At 40.3% G+C, this 18826-nt stretch overlaps 1 protein-coding gene across 1 annotated transcript in view; it reads left to right on the top strand.

Annotated features, from left to right (window-relative positions):
- The first annotated feature begins 2810 nt into the window (after nucleotides 1-2810).
- Nucleotides 2811-18826, top strand: part of tmtc2a (transmembrane O-mannosyltransferase targeting cadherins 2a) — a 64318-nt gene continuing 48302 nt past the window's right edge. The window contains exon 1 of the mRNA XM_063500850.1: nucleotides 2811-3209. Within this exon, the coding sequence (XP_063356920.1) occupies nucleotides 3127-3209 (83 nt within the window). The 5' untranslated portion in view covers nucleotides 2811-3126. The remainder of the gene's footprint in view (nucleotides 3210-18826) is intronic.

Here is an 18826-nt window from a genome sequence, read left to right as displayed (position 1 = left end):
TATTTAGGATTCTTGGCTGTTTACACCAAAAGAGCACGGAATATGTTCGTTACGAGCCAACACGGTAAGAGGGTTGCAGGTAATCAGTCTGAGGGAGTAAACACTTATTCCCTTCAATGTGTTTGTTTTGCCCTGGAGCTGTTTATTCTTTCCCCTGGAATATTTTTTCCTGATTTTTTTCCGTTACTAATCCCTTAATTACTTGTGCGGGCTTCTCCCATACAGAATATCTCCTTGTCCCTTTGGGGCAGACAGAGGGCACAGTGTTCATGTTTGTGTTTGCCTGCTAGCATGTATTTGTTTGAGTATAGCTTGTGACAATGTTCATTCACAAGACTCCTTATCTATCATGACTAACATAAAAAAGGGATATATTTTGAGCTTGTCTCATCCATAAACTGTTAAATAGATCAAATCTCTTCCAACAGCCCAACACCAACTCTCATTTGTTACCTCTTGACACTGATGAATACTGTAGAAGAGTAAAAACATCAACACAAGTCTCAGGTCTCCTAAATAATCCAGCAGACAAGTTCCATGAGGTGGAGGTCAAGTCCTGCTCAGAATTAGGGTCACTGGTACAAACGTCTCTCTTACTTCCACCCTTAATGTTTTGTCACTGTCTTGGCCATTGTCAGCCAGTGCCCGTATGTTCTATACATCCTCCTCCAGCCATCTGTTTTTCTTTCTCCGCTGCTCTGCCCTGGATTTATCGTCTTGGATCCCCAACTGTGGGACAGGCGTTTGTCCAGCTGGTAGTCAGCGGGGCCAAAAGCGTTTCCAAACTATTATGCATGCTCACCATAGGGTGAGGTACAGTAGTTAATCAATCACACCTACTCTCTCAGTAAAGCTTCTCCATAGAGACAGTGGGGGGTTGGTGTGGCAAATTAATCAATATTTTCAATTTGGAGTAAGAAAGAAGCTAATGTGACGCCTGCAGTGGGAGTGGCTTCCCCATCTCAGCTTCCCAGAGTTAAATTTGAATAGAATTTCAAAGAAAAAGTGCCTGAGGCTTCCACCAGTTTGCAGTCATTAGGCAACATATGCCTGATGAGAAAGTGCTAAGAAATGATTATCTGTTATCCCCTTGCAGCATGAGAATGGCGTTTGAATATATACAAATGATATATTTTCATATTAGGCAAAACATGTTGAAACACAGAAAAATCAGTAAAAGGTAAAACTACTGACAAAGTAAAGGAAAAGACAATACCGTGTGTGTTACTATCACATTAATCCAAAACATACCACAGGAGCAGCTTCAGTGTACTTTTCTTTGACTCACTAAGTTAAAAATGGAATGGAGTTTACATGGCACGTTTCTAGTCTTACTAACCACTCACAATGGTTTACATTATAAGCCATATTCACCTTTTCACACAACAATTAAATCTGTAGCAGTTTATCTATGTCTCACCAACATTTTACAGCCAGTTTACAATCAAACTGTCTAAAATGCATGTCTTTTGGCTTTGGGAGGAATCCTGAGTGCCTGGAGAAAATGCATGTGGTTTGCATGTAAATGCAACATGCAAACCACACACAGGAAAGGCCCAGGAAGAATTGAACCCCGTGAAGCGGCAGTGCTACCAGAAAGCTGGTGATGGCAGAAGCCATAAAATATAATAACCTAAATTTTCATACTCAAACAATACAGCAACCATTTGTGCCCTTTGGATGGAGGCACTGTTTATCTGCCTCTCAGGTCTTCTGGTTAGAGAAGACCGCTTCGAACAGGATAGAACTGTGGCATTAAACAATCATTTAAAGAAACCTTGTGTGAATTCGCCTCTATCCTCCACCAGTAGGATAGCAGCAGAGCTACTGAGTCCCTAAGGGGGCTAAGGGTTGATGGTCACCATTCTCCCTTCTAAAGTCACATGAAGACCACCGCAGCAACCTGAATTTCAACCATTCAAATCCTATTTCAGATACACCATGTGGACACAAAAGATATTCATGGCCATTGTGATTTCAGCCTCTGTGCTCTGCATTTCAAAGTCTCAGTGGTAACAGTTTGGCAACTGACATGTTTGCTTCTTAGTGTCAAAAATTAAAAGGTGAAGTGGTGAGCTATCAGCTAAGGTTAGCTATCAGCTGTGTCAGCACAGTGGTCAATCAAAGCTGCTTTGGCTCTAATTTTAAGCTACAGAAAAATTCAAGAGTAACTTAAAAACTGTATTAAAGAGGCAAATTAGCTATGAAGACCAAACCCAGGCTAGAAACATGTAAATTTCACAGCTTTAGTGTGACATTTTAAAATGCGAATCTATAGAAACTGATTAGCTTTAGGATCATCAAGTGGCAACTGGAGGAACTACACTTTGATGTTTGCATCGTATTTTAGCTCCAGAGAGTGGCATTTGTCCGGCAACCAAAGCTTTCTTTTATTTTAATAATGTTTTTTGTTTTTTTACTCCCCAAAGGTTTGTTTTCCAGCTCAAAGTTACATCATTATTCCATGTCATATTTTAGACTAATAATAATTACCGTGCCACACATTTCACTGGAAGAATACACTAAGTACAGTAAGTGGAAGTCTGTTCCTCATTTTTGGTTAAAATTGGATTCCGTGGCATAAAATCAAAAATATAATCTTGTCATGGCAACAATCTGCAAATACCATTTCATGCATGACTCCCTGTTTATAATTGATTTGCAGTGTAGCCCATCAGTAACACGCAAAACCACAAATCCTTACTTCACTCGCCACCTTTTCTCTCCAATGCAGAGCCCATTGCGCATGCTCACCCTCCCTGAAAACCACATGCGTCTCCCCGCTCTGCTCTCTCCAGTGCCAAGGCAGGGAGATGCTCACACTGAAGGCACCGCAGCACAGAAATGCGCACCGTTCCGAGCCGGACCGGGCGACAGCTGCACCTCCACTTCTCCAGGCTTGACGCGTTTCACAGCACAATGGGTTAGAGGGTGATAAGGCAAACTTTGACACACTTTGCATGACACGGGAAAATGCCCTGCGTTGCCTGTAGAGCTCTGCTGCCGAGCGGCTGAATTGAGAGCATAATAACAGAGACTTCAGAGAGAGAGACACAAACAGAGAGACGAGTGGACCTGATTCCAATAATTTCTATCCCGGTTCCTCTCCCACTTTGGTTTTGAGAGATGATCACGGAGCTGGTGTGCACCGCCGTGGCTGTGGGTCTCTATCTGAACACGCTGGACGCAGATTTCTGCTACGATGACAGGTAGGTTTCGCCCACAGAGCGCAGCAGCGCCGCTGCCAACAACATCACAGCCCGCTCCTACACTTGTCATCTCCTCCGGTTACGTCGGCACGGAAGGGAAGCGGAGAGGACGGGTCGTTGCTCCTGTCCGCATGTTTGCATGTGCTTTTGTCTGTAGCCTGTGATGAATCACCGCTTATTTGTCGGCTTAAGGCAAGACACAAAGACAGAGTGAGGGGGTGGGAGTGCACTAAAACCCAAGCGTTAAATAAATGTTGTAATGTTCCTAAAGCATCTACTGTGCTCAACTGTGCGTTCATATAACTTGAGCTGCTCTTGAGTTCATATAGCCTCATGACTCAGTGTACGTCTTAATGTTCTGTATTTCGCCCCACAAATAATTCTTAAGTATGATGGACACGATTAAAGTCCACAGAGACGCGGGGTTTATTTCCACAGTAAGGAACCTCACAGCTCAAGTTCAACACGTTGTGAACCGATAGCAGCTCTGGTCCCCTCGCCTGCATGCACATGCACTGCTTCTGATGCTCTTTGTGTTGCACTCATGCTTGTTCTAACAATGCCTTACTCTCCGGGGAATAAGGCTAATTTAAACCGGGAGTGATTTTGCAAACAGCTGAATAAACATGCCAGCATTTTAATAGCTATGGAAGAGCGATTAGAGAGAACCTCTGGACAGAGATGGACAGGGATGTACTGTAAAATGTAAAGGTGGATAAAACAGGACTCAAAGTTATAATCACTGTAAAGCAAACATACAGAAGTCTTATGTTTAGGGGTATCTGCATCAGCAAGATTTATCTGCTCATTATTTTTTCCATTGACTCCTCTATTGTTTAGCCTATAAAACGCTGACAAATATTCACCTATTTTATAAACTATATCCAATTAACAGCCAAGAGCCCAAGTGTTCTTTTTTTTAATGCTGTAAAACATAATTCTCCTTGTTCTGGAGAAACTGCAATTGGTCTTTATTGTCTTCATACAGTCTGAGAAGTAAAAAAGGAAAAAAGATGTGCGCAAACCAGTAAGATAGATGGTTCCATAAGCATAAGGGGCTCAACAAAATGCAGAAGATCAGATTAGGTGACACTAGCCATGTACAAAAGAGAAAAATGTGGTACATTTCAGGGAGTGGGTGTGCTCACAATGCATCTGTGCTTGTTAGAATCGCCAATTCGTAATGTAAATGCCTGGGAGTTGCAGCACAGCTGGTCTCCTTTGAAAAAGAACATCTGGACAGATAGTTCCCCACTGACCTTGAAATACTGTATATGGCCATAAAGAGAGCTTGGCTCTGTGAATCCTGATATCAATTCATCTTCCATTATCAAGTGTTGAATCACGGGGCGAAGCTGCTGATATGCAAGGTATGCGGTAGGTTTCTCTGTGGATTAAAAGCATGAACAGACAGAGAGCAGGCTGCCTCCCTTATTCAGCCACAGCTCAGTCAGAAAGGGTGCTGCCTGGTTAGCATCTATGGACAGCCCTTAAAAGTCAAAATATCCCCCCACTTTCACTTTTCAGCACCATCGGTGACCCCTCTGTGTGCTGTGTTTGAGTAGGACGGAGTGAAGAAAAAGGAGGTGAGGCAGCACAGAAACGTGCGAGTGGTGGTAGGAATAAGTTTCGTATTCTATCTTCAGTTACATCGCACCTCGCCAAGTATCCCCCTGTAAAAATGCCCAGAGGTTCTGTGGCCATCGGCTTTGTCTGCACGGCATTGCAAGGTTGTCAAAAAGCCAGTCGGTGAAAGATTATCCGGGGGAGCTGCTCTGCCCACTCCAGCCTACGCTTGCTCTTCATCCCGTCAGTGAAAGTTCAGTATCTCCCCCACCCAACACTGTGTATCTATCAAAGTCACCATGGTAATTTACACTCTGGGGGACAAGAACTGGTGTTTTGGTTCAGTGCTTTCAGATGGAGGAGGCTGAATACCAATCAGAGGTCTGACATTCCCTGGTCGTTCATCAAACGGAGTCCTCTCTTGGGGTCAAGAGTCGTGCGCTCCCGGTCTCTTCCCTCAGGGTTTGAACGAGAGTTATGAGCAAAAGGTTAAGGTGGCAGAAGGATTGAAGTGGAGGAGCGTTCAACTAATCGTTCTGGTACGGAGCTCTCTGCAAAGACTGATTTGGTTGTAGTCAAGTTTGTTTGTCCCCTGGTAGGGAGCTTACATGATCTTATCTGACCTTTAGCTCTCTAATCAAATTCTCATTACATGTCACATGCAGCTCCTAGCATCCTACACAAGATGCTGAAGCAGATAAAACCTCTCAATTCAGGCACTCCGAGTTGTGGGGATGTTATGGCGTGTCTCTGCTTTTTCAATCATGTCAAGTGTTTTTCCTGGGCATTGCTCAGGGCCTGGCCAAGAAGTCTCTTGGCCAGTGGTAATCACAATGAAAAGCCTCTGCGTGTGAAATGACCAAGTTTTACGGGAGCTGGGAGGGGAGTTGAGCCAGGCCATATTTGACTCAGGGAAAAAGATCGAGTCTTCTTTTATTGTAGGGCTTTCCTTGGGCTTGGCCAAATGTAAGGGCAGACTTTTCATCTATGATTTCATCCATAAAAAACAAAATGTCCATAGTGTTGATGTTTGTATTTGTCAGATTGATTGTGTGAGAGATTTGGTAATAGATTGGAAAATGTATTCACCATAACCTCTGAACTTTCCTTTGAATACCCATCATCGCAGCTTTGACAAATGTGGCTCTGTGTAATTCTGACATCTCAATAATATTGGTTTTATAACCACACCTTTTGACTAATGGATCAAGTGGATGAATGGATGTCTTCACTTAGATGGCATTATTCAGTGGATGCCAAATGTGAGGCAAGGACAAGAGATAAATGAATGAGGAGAGAAATGAAATGCATGCTAAGTGCCTTTCAGTGTCTCCAAGAAACATCTGTGACCCCAGTAACGTCACAGATCCTCTGTTCAGCTCAGAAGTGCATTACGGTCCCCAAGGGGATTGAAGTGAAAACATCTTCCTTCTTTGTTTTAGCCAAACAGTTTCATCTCCCGGGGCTGCATAAGTTTGGCTACGTATGGATTTTGTTGTATGGCACAACGTGGTCCTGAAAAATGCACTGTGAAAATCTCCATATTTTCAGCGCTAATTAAATATACCACACATATAGTGACTCAAAAAATGTGGCACAGTGAAGACTGAGGATCACAGAGTCTGTTAGTCGCAGCATCTGCTCCTTTTCTAGCTCGGGTTTTGTGGTTAACCGATAAATGCTTCAATATGAGATTGCCTTTTAGGAGCACCCTTTCATCATAGTTCAAACCATATAGCTTTGAATTGAAGTGCTAATGGATTATGTATGTTAATGATGCACACATTGCTTAGCACTGTGGAACACTTACTAAAACAAACAAAACTGCCTTGTGCACTTTCAGAGAAAACAGAATCAAATCCAGAAAATCCTGCTTTTCTTGCTTCCTTCTGTATGTAGTCACGTTGTGGAAGCATGCTCACTTAATAATGAAGATTTTACATGTGTATGTGCTTAACAGCAGACTGAATCAGGAGTTAACTAGACAAAAAGTTTTCAAGTTTTTTTTGTATTTATAATGTCTTCTGCACAGCTGCAATATAGCCATGCTTTTATGTTGTAATATTTTTCTATCAGCTCAAACATAAACAGCTCAAACATAAACATAATGTAAACAAGATAACTGTTAGATCCAGTTAGATTCAGGTAACCACCTGAATCTAACTGGATCTAACAGTTAGCTAGGTTCTTTTTTTTAGGTGGGGCACGTCCTAGCCAGTCTGTTACTGAACATAGTAGGGATGTTGCCAGAACTGGTATTTGCAATACCTTTACTCAGACCAAGGGACGAAATACTTCTAATATTAGCAATGTATCTAATAGACCAGCATCTAGATCTGTTTAAAAACTTCAGCATTAAACAATATCCAATGTTCTGTCCTTCTTTTATTACTCTAAAAATGTATGTTACCTTTTTGCTTGAGACATCCTGTATTGCCGTTGTAAAAATCAGGCTAAAACGTTTGCAGTGGCTAACTTTATACCTTGAGGTAATTTAATGTAACTAACTTTATACCTCAGTAGTGTTAGGCTGGTCAATGAGTAGCCTACTAACATTTCATTATGTTTCCCTTCTGTTTAATTTTGTTATTTAAATTTTCAATATAGGAGTTTGTGTTCAGGGATAATCATTTTGTTTTGGTGTCAAACTGAGTATTGATGATTGTGTAGTTCTACTGGTAGAGGTATTGACTACTAAATTTCTAGGATCTGTAGAAGACATAGACAATATCAAAACTAAATCAAGCTCTTGCTAAGACATTAAGCAAACAAACAAACAAACAAACAAAAATTCCTTAAATTATCAAAATACTGATGGTTACATAGATTTATATCGGTAACCTATAAGTATGTAATTTATTTATATAATACTTTTCAAGGTAAATATCACAAAGTGAAAAGTTGCCTGAAAGAAAGTTTAAAAATATGAGGTTTTAGCTGCTTTTTAAGAGACCATTGAGTCCACAGATCTTAAGCTCAGTGGGAGAGAGTTCCAGAGTCTGGAGGCCACTGTTGCAAAAGCTCTGTCTCCTTTAGATCTCAGCCTTGTATGCTGCACAGCCAGCATGCCCTGATCACATGACCTCAGGGAATGTGTGGATGTAAAAGTTCACTGATGTACGCTGGTGCTCTTCCATGCAGAGCTCTGAAAGTTTAAAGTTAACCAGAAATTTAACATTAACATCCAAAGTAACAGCAAAGTAAAAGTCACCCCAAGGTTCCTGATAAAAGATTTGGTAACCGTGCAAAGGGGACAAGAGTTTATACTATCTGAGGCACAAATCTGTTCAGAGCACAAACAAGGATTTATGTTTCCCCATTGTTAAGCCTTCCAACTTTATATATAATCTTAAGCACCCAAGAAAGATCTGTACATAAACAATAAAGACCCCAAAACAGAACCCTGTGGCGCACCCTGGGCAAGAGAACTGCAAGAGGATCTGTATATAGAAGCAGCCACAGTGAGCTCTATGAAGGCCAGACTAAAAGGAGGATCTAAAGGAGACAGAATGCTTTGTTTTTCCAAAATAGCTCCAAGCCGTAGGTAGTGGGAGGCAAAAAAAACACCAAAACTCTCCTCTTTTATATTTAGTTTTCAGCAGCAGGTTTTTCACTTTTTCTGCCTTAACCTTTTGAAACCAGATGTCACAAGCTCATGCGATAGTGACCATTAACAGTAGAACATGTATGCAGGTCAGAAGTGCCTTAAACCTGGATTTTCTCCGAGGCACCAGATGGTGATAGTTGTGGTTGCAAAAAGACTGAGGCTTCAAAACAGGACTTTAGAAACCAGTGGGTGATGTCATGGTTGCTACATCTACCTTTTACAGTGTATATAGTTGCGACTTCTCACAGTAGACCCTGCTGTATTGTCCTTTGTGAAGCCAATGGGATTGTAGTTTTACAAAATAAACATCATGCTGTATTCAAAAATACTTTAAAGCAATGATTAAGACCCTAACCTCATCAGGAAGTTCTACTGGGGACATGGATCAAAGGAGTTAAGGGGCAGTTTTCCGTAGATGCATACAGCCAGACTTTATGTTACAAACAGAAAAGTCACCTCCTGCTCACTTTTAAAAAATAATGCACATTGAAGACATTTCCACACAAATATTTTCAAAAAATGATAACCAGGTCTTACAGAGCCTATTTGGCAAAAAGCATTGAAGACAAACTTCTTTCGTGTGCTGTTACATTACCATTACTGAAATACCTCATTAAAATATCTGCCACCGCGGATGTGGTGACACATGGTATCATGACTAAAACAGTAAGAAACAATTTAATGTTTTGGAATAACCAATTTTTGAGGCTGAGGAAATGAAAAATTATAATTAGCACATTGCACTTTTAAAAAAAATATGATTTCTAACCAAATGCCCCCTGTCACCTCTCGATCAAATCTGTTCATGATAACGGCTCATAATTATTATCTCTTATGGCTTGAGGCTCGTTGTGATCAGTTTCAGCCCACCATATTTAATGCTGCCAGGAATTCCGTTGCCTCTAGTGGAATAATTATCTAAAACATCTGCCCTAGTTGCGTTGAGGCTGTTTAAGTTACAGTATGTGCTTGGAGATGCTAAATATTGAGGCAAGAGGAAAGCTAATCAAATGATTGAACAAGGTCTCTTTTTCTGAACTATGTGTGGAGCAAGTAATTCAGCTGAGGTGAAACGGCCTGTGTCTGTCAGGAAGAGTTTTGAGTGTAAAATGCCTGAAGACAGAATTAAAGTGTGGTAAGGATAACTGATGAAAAAGGGTCTTTATGAACAGTAATTTGAGATAGTTTTGAGGCAAGGAACTTTTAACCAGATTTGCGTACTAAAGGATTATGTGCTTTCGAGGAGAAATGGGCAGACCTCATGAAAAGTGTGGTTTCGTGGTGAAAAAAAAAGCTTTTCTGGTAATGTGTCACCATCATATGCACCCAATAACCACTCACATATGTTTTTGCTCCCTAGCTTTAAGAAGTGTTGCCATTGATGTCTTGTTTCTGCAGACTCCTTACACTTGGGATGGAGACCTCAGACTATCATTAAAACAATAGGAAGGCAGGGGAAGGAGTCTCATCTTGATTACTTGCAGATTTAGTCAACGTAAGCACTTAGTGGTCAACCCTTAAGATATTGTGGCTTCAAAACTGTTTTCAGGCCAAAAATGAAGGCTTGGAGAAGTCAGGAAGTTGAATGGGGTGAATTAGATTTCCCCTATAGTGGTTGTCTAGCTCCACGTTTAAGGGAACAAATGGCAATAGATCAGCTGAAGACAGAGAATGAAACATCAAGGCCAATCTCCTTGAAATGGCATGAGCTCAAAGCTTTTACAGGAGTGGTAAATAAAACCACTTGCAGAGATTTTTCTTCATAACAAAGGGGCACTGAGACATTTTCTGTTGATCAGAACCATCTTATGAGAGGTTTTATTGATTTAAAGTTGTTATTGTAGAGTTGTATGGTCTGCCATCTTTGATGTCTAACTTTAGAACATGATTAAGATTAAGTTTCCTTTTAAATCTTCAGTTTCAAGGTTACACTACACAAATGCACACAACAATGTAAGCAGCTCTATTTGCGTGATACTAGTTTATTTTAAATGGGTCGCAATTCATGCCTCCTCATTAAGTGGTGTTATATGGACTGTGTTCCAGGGTCCTCTACATTGAAAGCGCTAGTCACACAGGCCTAAAGACCATTTAGCAATTGCCTGACAACCAGAAAAAACTGTATTTTTCAGCTAGATGCGAGTGGATGTGGGAAGTTTCTGGCAGTTGCTGTGAAAGCAGTTGTTAGAGCCCTGGCCAAGAGACTGGTCAGGCACCCTAAATGACGACTGGTAACTAGGGAAAAATGTGTGTTTCCCAACCAGTTGGGGAGTGGTTGTGGAAGGTTGCTTGCTGTTGTTAGCTCCTTGCAATAGCTTGTAATTTATATGGTAAACTTCTTTGCAAACATTCACCAGTTACTTGCTAGCAAAACTGTAAAAAGCTATCTAGTTTCTGGGATTGTGTGACTACAGCCTAAAGCTCTCATTCTTTTCCTGCAGTGCTGTGCCACTTGTTTGTGATAAGGCCTCAATCCTAAGTGGACTAAGTGGACCTTTTAAGCTTTTCTGACATACTGTTGGATATTCATACCAAACAAAGCTAGGTTTTACAAAGGCAAGGCTTTCTAATTGTGGGATGTGCGACACCAGCCCCAGGGCACAGATTAAATTCAGTTTCACAGACTGCAGCAGTGCACACATTTACGCATGTGGTACAGTAACAATAACTTTAATAACACACAGATGGCTTGGGATCTGACAGTAAACAATGTTTTGTGTTCTACACATCGTACATGTCATCTGTTACACACAGATTTCAGGTTTGTATGGTGGAACTCCCTTGATAAATGCTGCTTTCCACTCGAGTTGGTTCTCAAGACTGCACACAGTTGCCAGCATTTTCTAACTGAAAAGTTTACCCTAGTATCATAAACGTATTTAGTCCGCTTCAGCTTTCTCTCATTTATTTATTCTGAACTGACATGTTCTTCTGAGAAAAACACTTGCACTTACCACTTACACTGTTATTTTGTTAATACACTACTCCACAAATTTGCTTTTGGTAGAATTCTGGTCATTAATGAAATAAACTTTTGTTTAAAATTATTAATCAATTCACATAAAGCATTTAGATCATGGTTGTTGTTTTTTTTAAAAGGCAAAAATGTCAAATCCTCAACTAACCTGATTTTTCAATAGTAAGAAACTAATGTATTCTTTCCCCAGTGTAATCATAAATTAAACGTCTTTAGGTTTACTAGTGTTGCTGAGTTTTTGCAAACTGATATTGGCATTTCTTGCATTTCATAGGTCAAAAAAAATTAAGTAGATAATAAACTAGCAGGTAAATCGGTGATAAACATATCTGCTTGTTGCAAACATGTTAAAAAACCGTCAGTACATTTCTCAGTACCTTTTTAAAAGCTAGTAAGGAACACCTAATATTTGTACCATGCTTGCACCCAATACACAGACACACAAAAGAGATGTATTGGTTATTTTTAGGTTGTCCCTCCTTGTCCCATCAGATCCCAGTGATGCATGAGGCTGGTTGAGGCTGCTGCAGTAACCCTTGGCTGGCCTTTGTGCTCCACAGGCCGCAGTCGCCCCGCCTTTCTGCCAAGACAGGACCGCCAAACCTCAGTCCCACGACCCTCCCTGTGTACACACCATATGCGTATCCCAAAACAGTGGTAGCCACTGACAACTCTGCTTACAAGATTGCCAGCCCTCTGCACAATACACATACCAAAGGCACAGATTTGTCATGTGGCACTCATGCTAGATTTGGTAGGACGGAACTCTCAGGTTTGTAGATAAAGTGGTGAAAACATAGTCTTAAATTTATAATCTGTCCAAATGCGTGTATCCTCTTAAACTGAGACCCTTCATCACTGTGTTCAGCAGCATGGGGTTGAATTTCTACCACAGGGCACTAAACTTTTCTTTGTAAGCAAGGCACTTTTTCTGTGGCATTGGATTACTTAGGAGTGAGCATCCACATTCCCTCTTTACACTGCGAGGTGGACTTCAAAACAAGTCGTGGCAGTTGGGGGGTAATACAAAACCAAACCGAAGCCGGGGATCACACGGTCACTCTTTCTACCATTTGTAATCAATAGCCGTTGTGTATCATTTTTCAGTGACTGTTGAGTTTTTTCTAGCCCAGAACAGCTGTCAGGACAGTAACTCAAACGTGCCTTTTTTTCTCTTTTTTTTTTCCTGCACTTGACAAAGCAGTTGTGTTTCACTACACATTGAAAAGTGAGTCTGAACCAAATCCCAACATTGATCACAGTCTAAAAAGGATGTGTTCATGGATGTGGAAGGGTTTGTTTTTTCATGTATGGGGACCACTGACAGCCCTTCCCTTGTGATGAGGAAGCCGTCAGGAGATTGTCGTGTAAATGATTGGGCTGATGGATTATGCTTGTGGTTGGTATGAGCTGGGAGCTTTGTGTGGAGGCTTTTTTTTTTAACTTTTTTTTTCTCTATTTATGGTAGAAGGTTGCAATAGGTGGTTGCAGAGGGGATTTGGGATAGTATAGGAAACATATGACATGAGTTTCACTGGTGTTTTTGCTAAAGTTGGATCTCTCTCAACCGAATTTTAACCCCAACAAATTGTATAATGAATTAATTTAGAGGTATTTCTATGAAGAGTGTCAACTCTTTCTTAGTAAACACAAGCAAACAAAATACTCAAGAATTCAATCCTGCTGACCACATTGTGTTTTACAACTAAACAGCTACAGCTTATTGGATATTTAGAGTGCTTTTTATTTTAAGCTGGGTAGAAATTTCGTCAGAATATTATGATGAATAAATGTTCTTTTTATTTTTTTTTATTGCCAAACTGTTTTTCTGTTTGGCACATACCTAGAATATGATGAAGTAAAATGATTATGCCATGCGAGCTGCGATGAAACTCCCATTCATCTCAGCATGGGACACTCAGATTGCACTGTGCCTTAATTATTATTCCAAGTGCCAAGCGCTTCGCAAAACCAGTAGAGATTCATTAGCTTGGCAGCCTTGGCACTAACTTAGCTTCACACATGGTCAGCTAATAAAAATATAGTAATATGAAAAAGGCTTTCTGGGCCCGAACAGGGCTGGCTGCAGAGTACCCAGTGTGTGTGTGGGGGAAAGTCAGTTTGTGATTCTCACCTCATAAAAACCTGAGACGTGGAGAATGTGAAAGCTAGTGTGAGGGCTAGAGGGATTTGGGGTTCAGGAGAGATCATATGACAGCCCTGCTACCTTTACTCAAAGGTATATTATGTGGTCCAGAGATGTAGCAGGAGTGAAGTGATCACGCTGAAATTTGGCATTTGTTACCTTTTATGTAATCGTCAGAAGCAAAGCCTCTAAGAGGTCATCATGAAGTGTACAAAATGTCTGTTCAACCGTATTGTATTTATAAATGTTTATAAGGCATATAGCTTGTTGTTTCTCACCCAATGCCCTTGATTTACTCTGCAGAGTGAGATAGCCTTTCTTTGTTCCCTTTTTCCTCTTGATAAGTGCGAAAAGTTGAGAATCACACGAGATAATACAGATAGAGGAAGTGTGGAAATCTCAATGCTACTGTGTTGTTTAGCCCCTGACTCATTGTGGTGTAACAGAGGGCTATTTGGAGGAGTGATGACACAAGCTGCATAATGAAGGGAAATAATATTATTATTGTAGCTTGTTGGAAATGAAAGCATTTTCTATTGTTCTTAAAGCGTTGCTTTATTCAGAAATGTGGAATAAGCATGGTTTGATCCGGAGCTGTTCTGAGTTTCTAACTAATTTCCTGTTTTGCCATATAGCTGCATTTTTCGGGTTTGTGGTACACCGTTTCAGTCAAAAAACACCGAGTCACTCAGGTTTGGCTCAGTTGCAAGGTCATTATTCTGTGTTTAGAAGCATAAAGCATATCATCACTCAAGTTAACTATCCTCTCTAATTACCAAGCCAAGGATAGGAAACATTTAAGCTAATTTTCCTATTTTGCACTGCCCTTTAAGCACTGTTCAATAGTCTGCTCACCCATTTTTACAGAAAGAAACTGAACTTATTTTTTTTCTTTGGAGTTAACCTTGTGATGGAATCACTGGCTGGCTTTGCAGGTATTGGGAGTTTTGGAAGATAAGGCGAATTGCTCTTTAAATAAACATGGCAGTTTGGACTGCAGCAAATCTGCATGATAATGGCTGCTTTGGAGATAAACCAGCCAGTCTCCCTTTTTCTTCAGAGGTGCAGTTTTAATATTCATGGATCAGTGGCTTTAGGAAATGCTGTACAGTTATTGTGCTTTTATGACAAGCTATGACAGCTCTGTAATTTCTTTTTAATAGATTTTTGAATATCCTATACAGTTTAGCCTTTTAGTTAGTTTCATTTTTTTAATCTTATGGGCTGTATTGAAGGCCATTGAATAATGCATGCTTTTTATTTGGATAAGAACAAGACCAATTTATATGAGCTCTGTGATGTGTCTTCGCTTTCACTTTGATAAGAAGCAGACACCAGAGAACTTGGAATGTGTCGATACTATAATTGGTTTGCCCTTGATTAAAAGAAATTCAGTATTAAAGGCAATCAATCATGCCCTTTCATGTGAGTGTGAGCAAAGAAACATCCAAAGGTGCTGGCCTGTGGTAGATTTGTATCTGTGCTGTGTACACGCAGCCAGCAGTCCGATTAGCAGTCACTGTGGAACGTGATGGGCTAGCTCATCCGTCACACTGCGCATATTTCATCAAAAGATACACACAGACATACCCTCCCACCCCCAAGGCTCCCTGTAACTGTGATACCACTTCAAGTTAGACCGTTATTGAGCTGACTGACAGCGCCAATTTAATCTATACTCTGTGGTCTTGCTGGGTTTTTTTTCCTACTATGACCAGCAGCATCTACTGATAAATAGTGTTGTTAGCAGAAGAAACATACTTGTTGGACAAACCAAAGACATCTGTCTAGGTAGCATCTTGCTATATATCCCTTCAGATTAGGGTGCATGCTATCATTTGTTTTAGAAGCAGATGGTTTCCTATTGAGAGTTGAAGAGTTGATACCGCTCTTGTGTTGCTACAAGGAAAATGAAGACTCAACTTGTTGGCTAGCTGAAGTAATTTCTTTAATCACAAAATTTGTGATTTCTGGGATACAGAACTTTTTTGGTACTTAATCTTTTATCATATATTTTTTTCTTTTCATCTTATGAATCTGTTTTTTGGGCATGATCCCACAGGTTTTGTGTTATTTTCAACCTTGCTGTCACCTTTACTGTTCCGATAATAGCTGTGTAGTTGAGATAACATGAAGGTGGAAGATCTGTATAGTCGTTTGGCCTTGATTGGACTCTACTGTGGACACAAATAATGTACACGGAGAGTTGAAGACCCAATGGCCAAGCGGTCTTTTATTCTTCTTTCATGTCTACTTGATGTCTGCCATTTGAGGTATGTGAATTCTTCATGAACAAGTTTATGCGGTCACCACAAACGGACAGGCACATGGACATCTGCATGCACCCTTGTGCTCACCGTCTGACAAAATGAATGTCACTCGGACCAAGTCGAGTTGGTCCGAGTGACATTCATTTACACTTGCAGTATATATGCAAGTGTAATCCTAACTTTACTATATACTCCATAATTGCAACATTATGGAGTATATAGCCGAGATTACAATAACTGCAAGACCATCTCGACAGGTCTTGCAGTTATTGCAATCTCAGAGGAAGGTGGTCTCTAGTTTACACTTTGCCTTTTTTGTACAAATAAAAAGGAATTAGTTAGCAGTTGTCGAGCTTATCCAGATTTTTTGTGCTAATCTTTGTGCTTTTTAATATATGAATCTCACATATATGACAGAAAATTAAAAAAGTATATAATAGTTTCCCTGAATAGAAATGATACAATATATTATCATTAGCATGGCTTACAGGCAGAATTTGTTATATTCAGGAAGAGCCAAGCTAGCTGGCCCTGTTTCTAGTTGTTTTGCTAAGCTAAGCTAAGCTAAGCAAATTAAAGTGTTTCCTTCATATATGTGGAAACATTAGAAAAAAATGTTCAGTTTCTTTTCGCCTCCTTGTGTAATATGTATGTATTGAATAACAAAGGGAACAACTTGGCCACAGTCACTTGTAACCCAGTCCTCCATACACTTGTCATGATGTTATAATATGACATCATGTCTGCTTTTCCCTCCAGTCTATCTCAGAGGGGAATATGGTCTTTTTATAGTGTTACACAATGCGTTTTATGGTCTTTGTAATAGGGTTTCCTGCAGCATTCAAACGTAGCTATATATTTTAGAACACCTGCTGATAGTTTGACAAACTTGGATTATAATAAACCTCCTGCAGGGAAGGGAATTTAGCATGTTTTTGTGTAATCCACCAAATCTTATCAGTTTCATAATCCATGCACTTGCCAGTAGTCCACAGATAGTTTCATTAAAGGCTTCAAAAGAAGTCTTTAATGAAACTATCTTTGAATGACTTTTGACAACTTTTGCTTTGTCCAAAATTGAGGGTCAAATGGATGCTGTTTCCACTCTTGGGATGACTCCATTGGTTCCAGTGTTAAAGTTGAGTTCAGGAAAATAGTTTTATTGTACCAGCCGTGTTTAACAGATCACAGATCAGAATTTGAAAAGATCTTAGATAATTAGCACCGATCCTTGAAAAGAAGACAGATTTAGTTTGGGTTGGCCCCTGTGGTACCCCTCTTTAGCTGCCGTTTCTCTCTGGCTAATGCTGGAATGTGACAACTGGTCACGGCAGAAGAAAGAGGGGCCTATTCTGAATTGGATACAGTGCTGTATGGTCTGTTAGTGCAGCTTACTTGGCCATTACAAATTCTGCATGTGAATCTGACCACTGAAAGCTGTCAAAACAGAGAGAAACTTGACTGGTCCAGAATGTGACACTGAACACTGTTTTCTGTAAGACTCGTAGCCATTCTTTACGTATAATGCAAATCCTCCACATTCTCAAAATAGCTGCATTTTTAAATTTGTGATCGGATTACAAAACGATTCTGGGGGAGCATTAAAGTGAATTTTTTTTTTTCCTAATCAGAGACAGAAAGCGTTTGAGCAGAAACAGAATGCTGCTTTGTTTCTCCAGCTGCTCCCTTGGCAGCGCTGCAGCACTGCGATCCTCTACTGGCTCTGCGATTTGTCATCAGCAATTAAACTTGTCTTCATTATAATCTCGATTGCAGATCAAAACCGATCCAGTTTCTCAAAGAAACTGCAAAGTCTGAACAGAAGTCGTGTCTCAGTGGCAAAGATCTGTAGTATGATTATAGAATCCTCATAATTTTTTGATTAACCTTCAGGAATTAAAAAAATTTAAAATACCATTTTTTTTAAAATGTCTGTGTGCTACTTTTAAGAAGAACAAGAGAGGGAACCTTATCCTTGGTGAAGGACAGTAGACTCTGTTGGACATTGCAAGTGAACAAACTAGGCCAGCAAGACCGGAGAGGGAATCGGTGATGCTTTGTGTCCACACCTGGTGCTCTGCGTGTAAATTTGAACATGTGCATTTAAGTTACACAGCTGGACTTGGGTGAAAAGTGAGACGAGAACACTGGCAACCATTTCGGAGACACGACTCTTCGTGACCTGTCAACACCCATCTATTCCCCATAGAGAACAATCAATCCCAGGCACTGGCCTGGTCTTGGACCCCCTATTTCAATTCAAATATGGAAGTGTGGAGTGTTTCATAGTGATTAGTTTAGGTGGCGGGGGGTGCACCTTTTTATAGGTCACTGTGCCAACACCTGCAGCTATTTGGAAGTAGGCCAGTGGAATTGATTGTAGAAGCAAAAGGTGAAGTGAATTAAAGAGGAAAAGGAAAGAGAATTTTACCTGCTGTTTAAAATTGTATGTATTGTGACTATAATATTAGAGTATTTGGATACAAAAATACAATGTAATAATTTTTTTCTTTAATGGAGACTTCAGTTGCACAATGTAATGGTAGACAGGCTGTACTGCTGCAACACTGTTTCTAAGTTGGACCCAGCTGCAGACAAATGGAGATAAGAGAAAGAGAAAGACAAAATTAAGAAGATTAAAAAACTTCAATTAGTGATGCTTGATAAAACAGAAGAGTCCCAAAAATGGACAAAACACAAAAGCAAAAAAAAAAAAAAACTACCCCAAAATGCAGGGAATGATGACGAAGACTCATGAACATGCGGGAGATGATGAGGGGAGGGAGTAAAGACTAAACAGAAAAAACTGGTGCAGTAAAGCCCAGGTAACCTCAAACAGGAAAATGCCAGAAGAAAGAATAGATATACTACTTGTGGTTATCAAAAGAACAAACAAACAAACAAATACTTGGATACTAATATCCATTTTTCAACAGTATTAAAAGCGGCAGTGCCATCTTCACCTCCTCCAGCTGATGCACAGCTTCACACAGGACTGCCGTAGACACACAGCCCCTCCCTTCACTAGCAGCTGAACACTTGAACAGCAGC

The sequence above is a fragment of the Pelmatolapia mariae genome, linkage group LG17, assembly GCF_036321145.2.
Source record: "Pelmatolapia mariae isolate MD_Pm_ZW linkage group LG17, Pm_UMD_F_2, whole genome shotgun sequence".
NCBI lineage: Eukaryota > Metazoa > Chordata > Actinopteri > Cichliformes > Cichlidae > Pelmatolapia > Pelmatolapia mariae.
The sequence above is the reverse complement of the archived record's forward strand: the minus strand, read 5'-3'. Positions and strand labels throughout refer to the sequence as shown.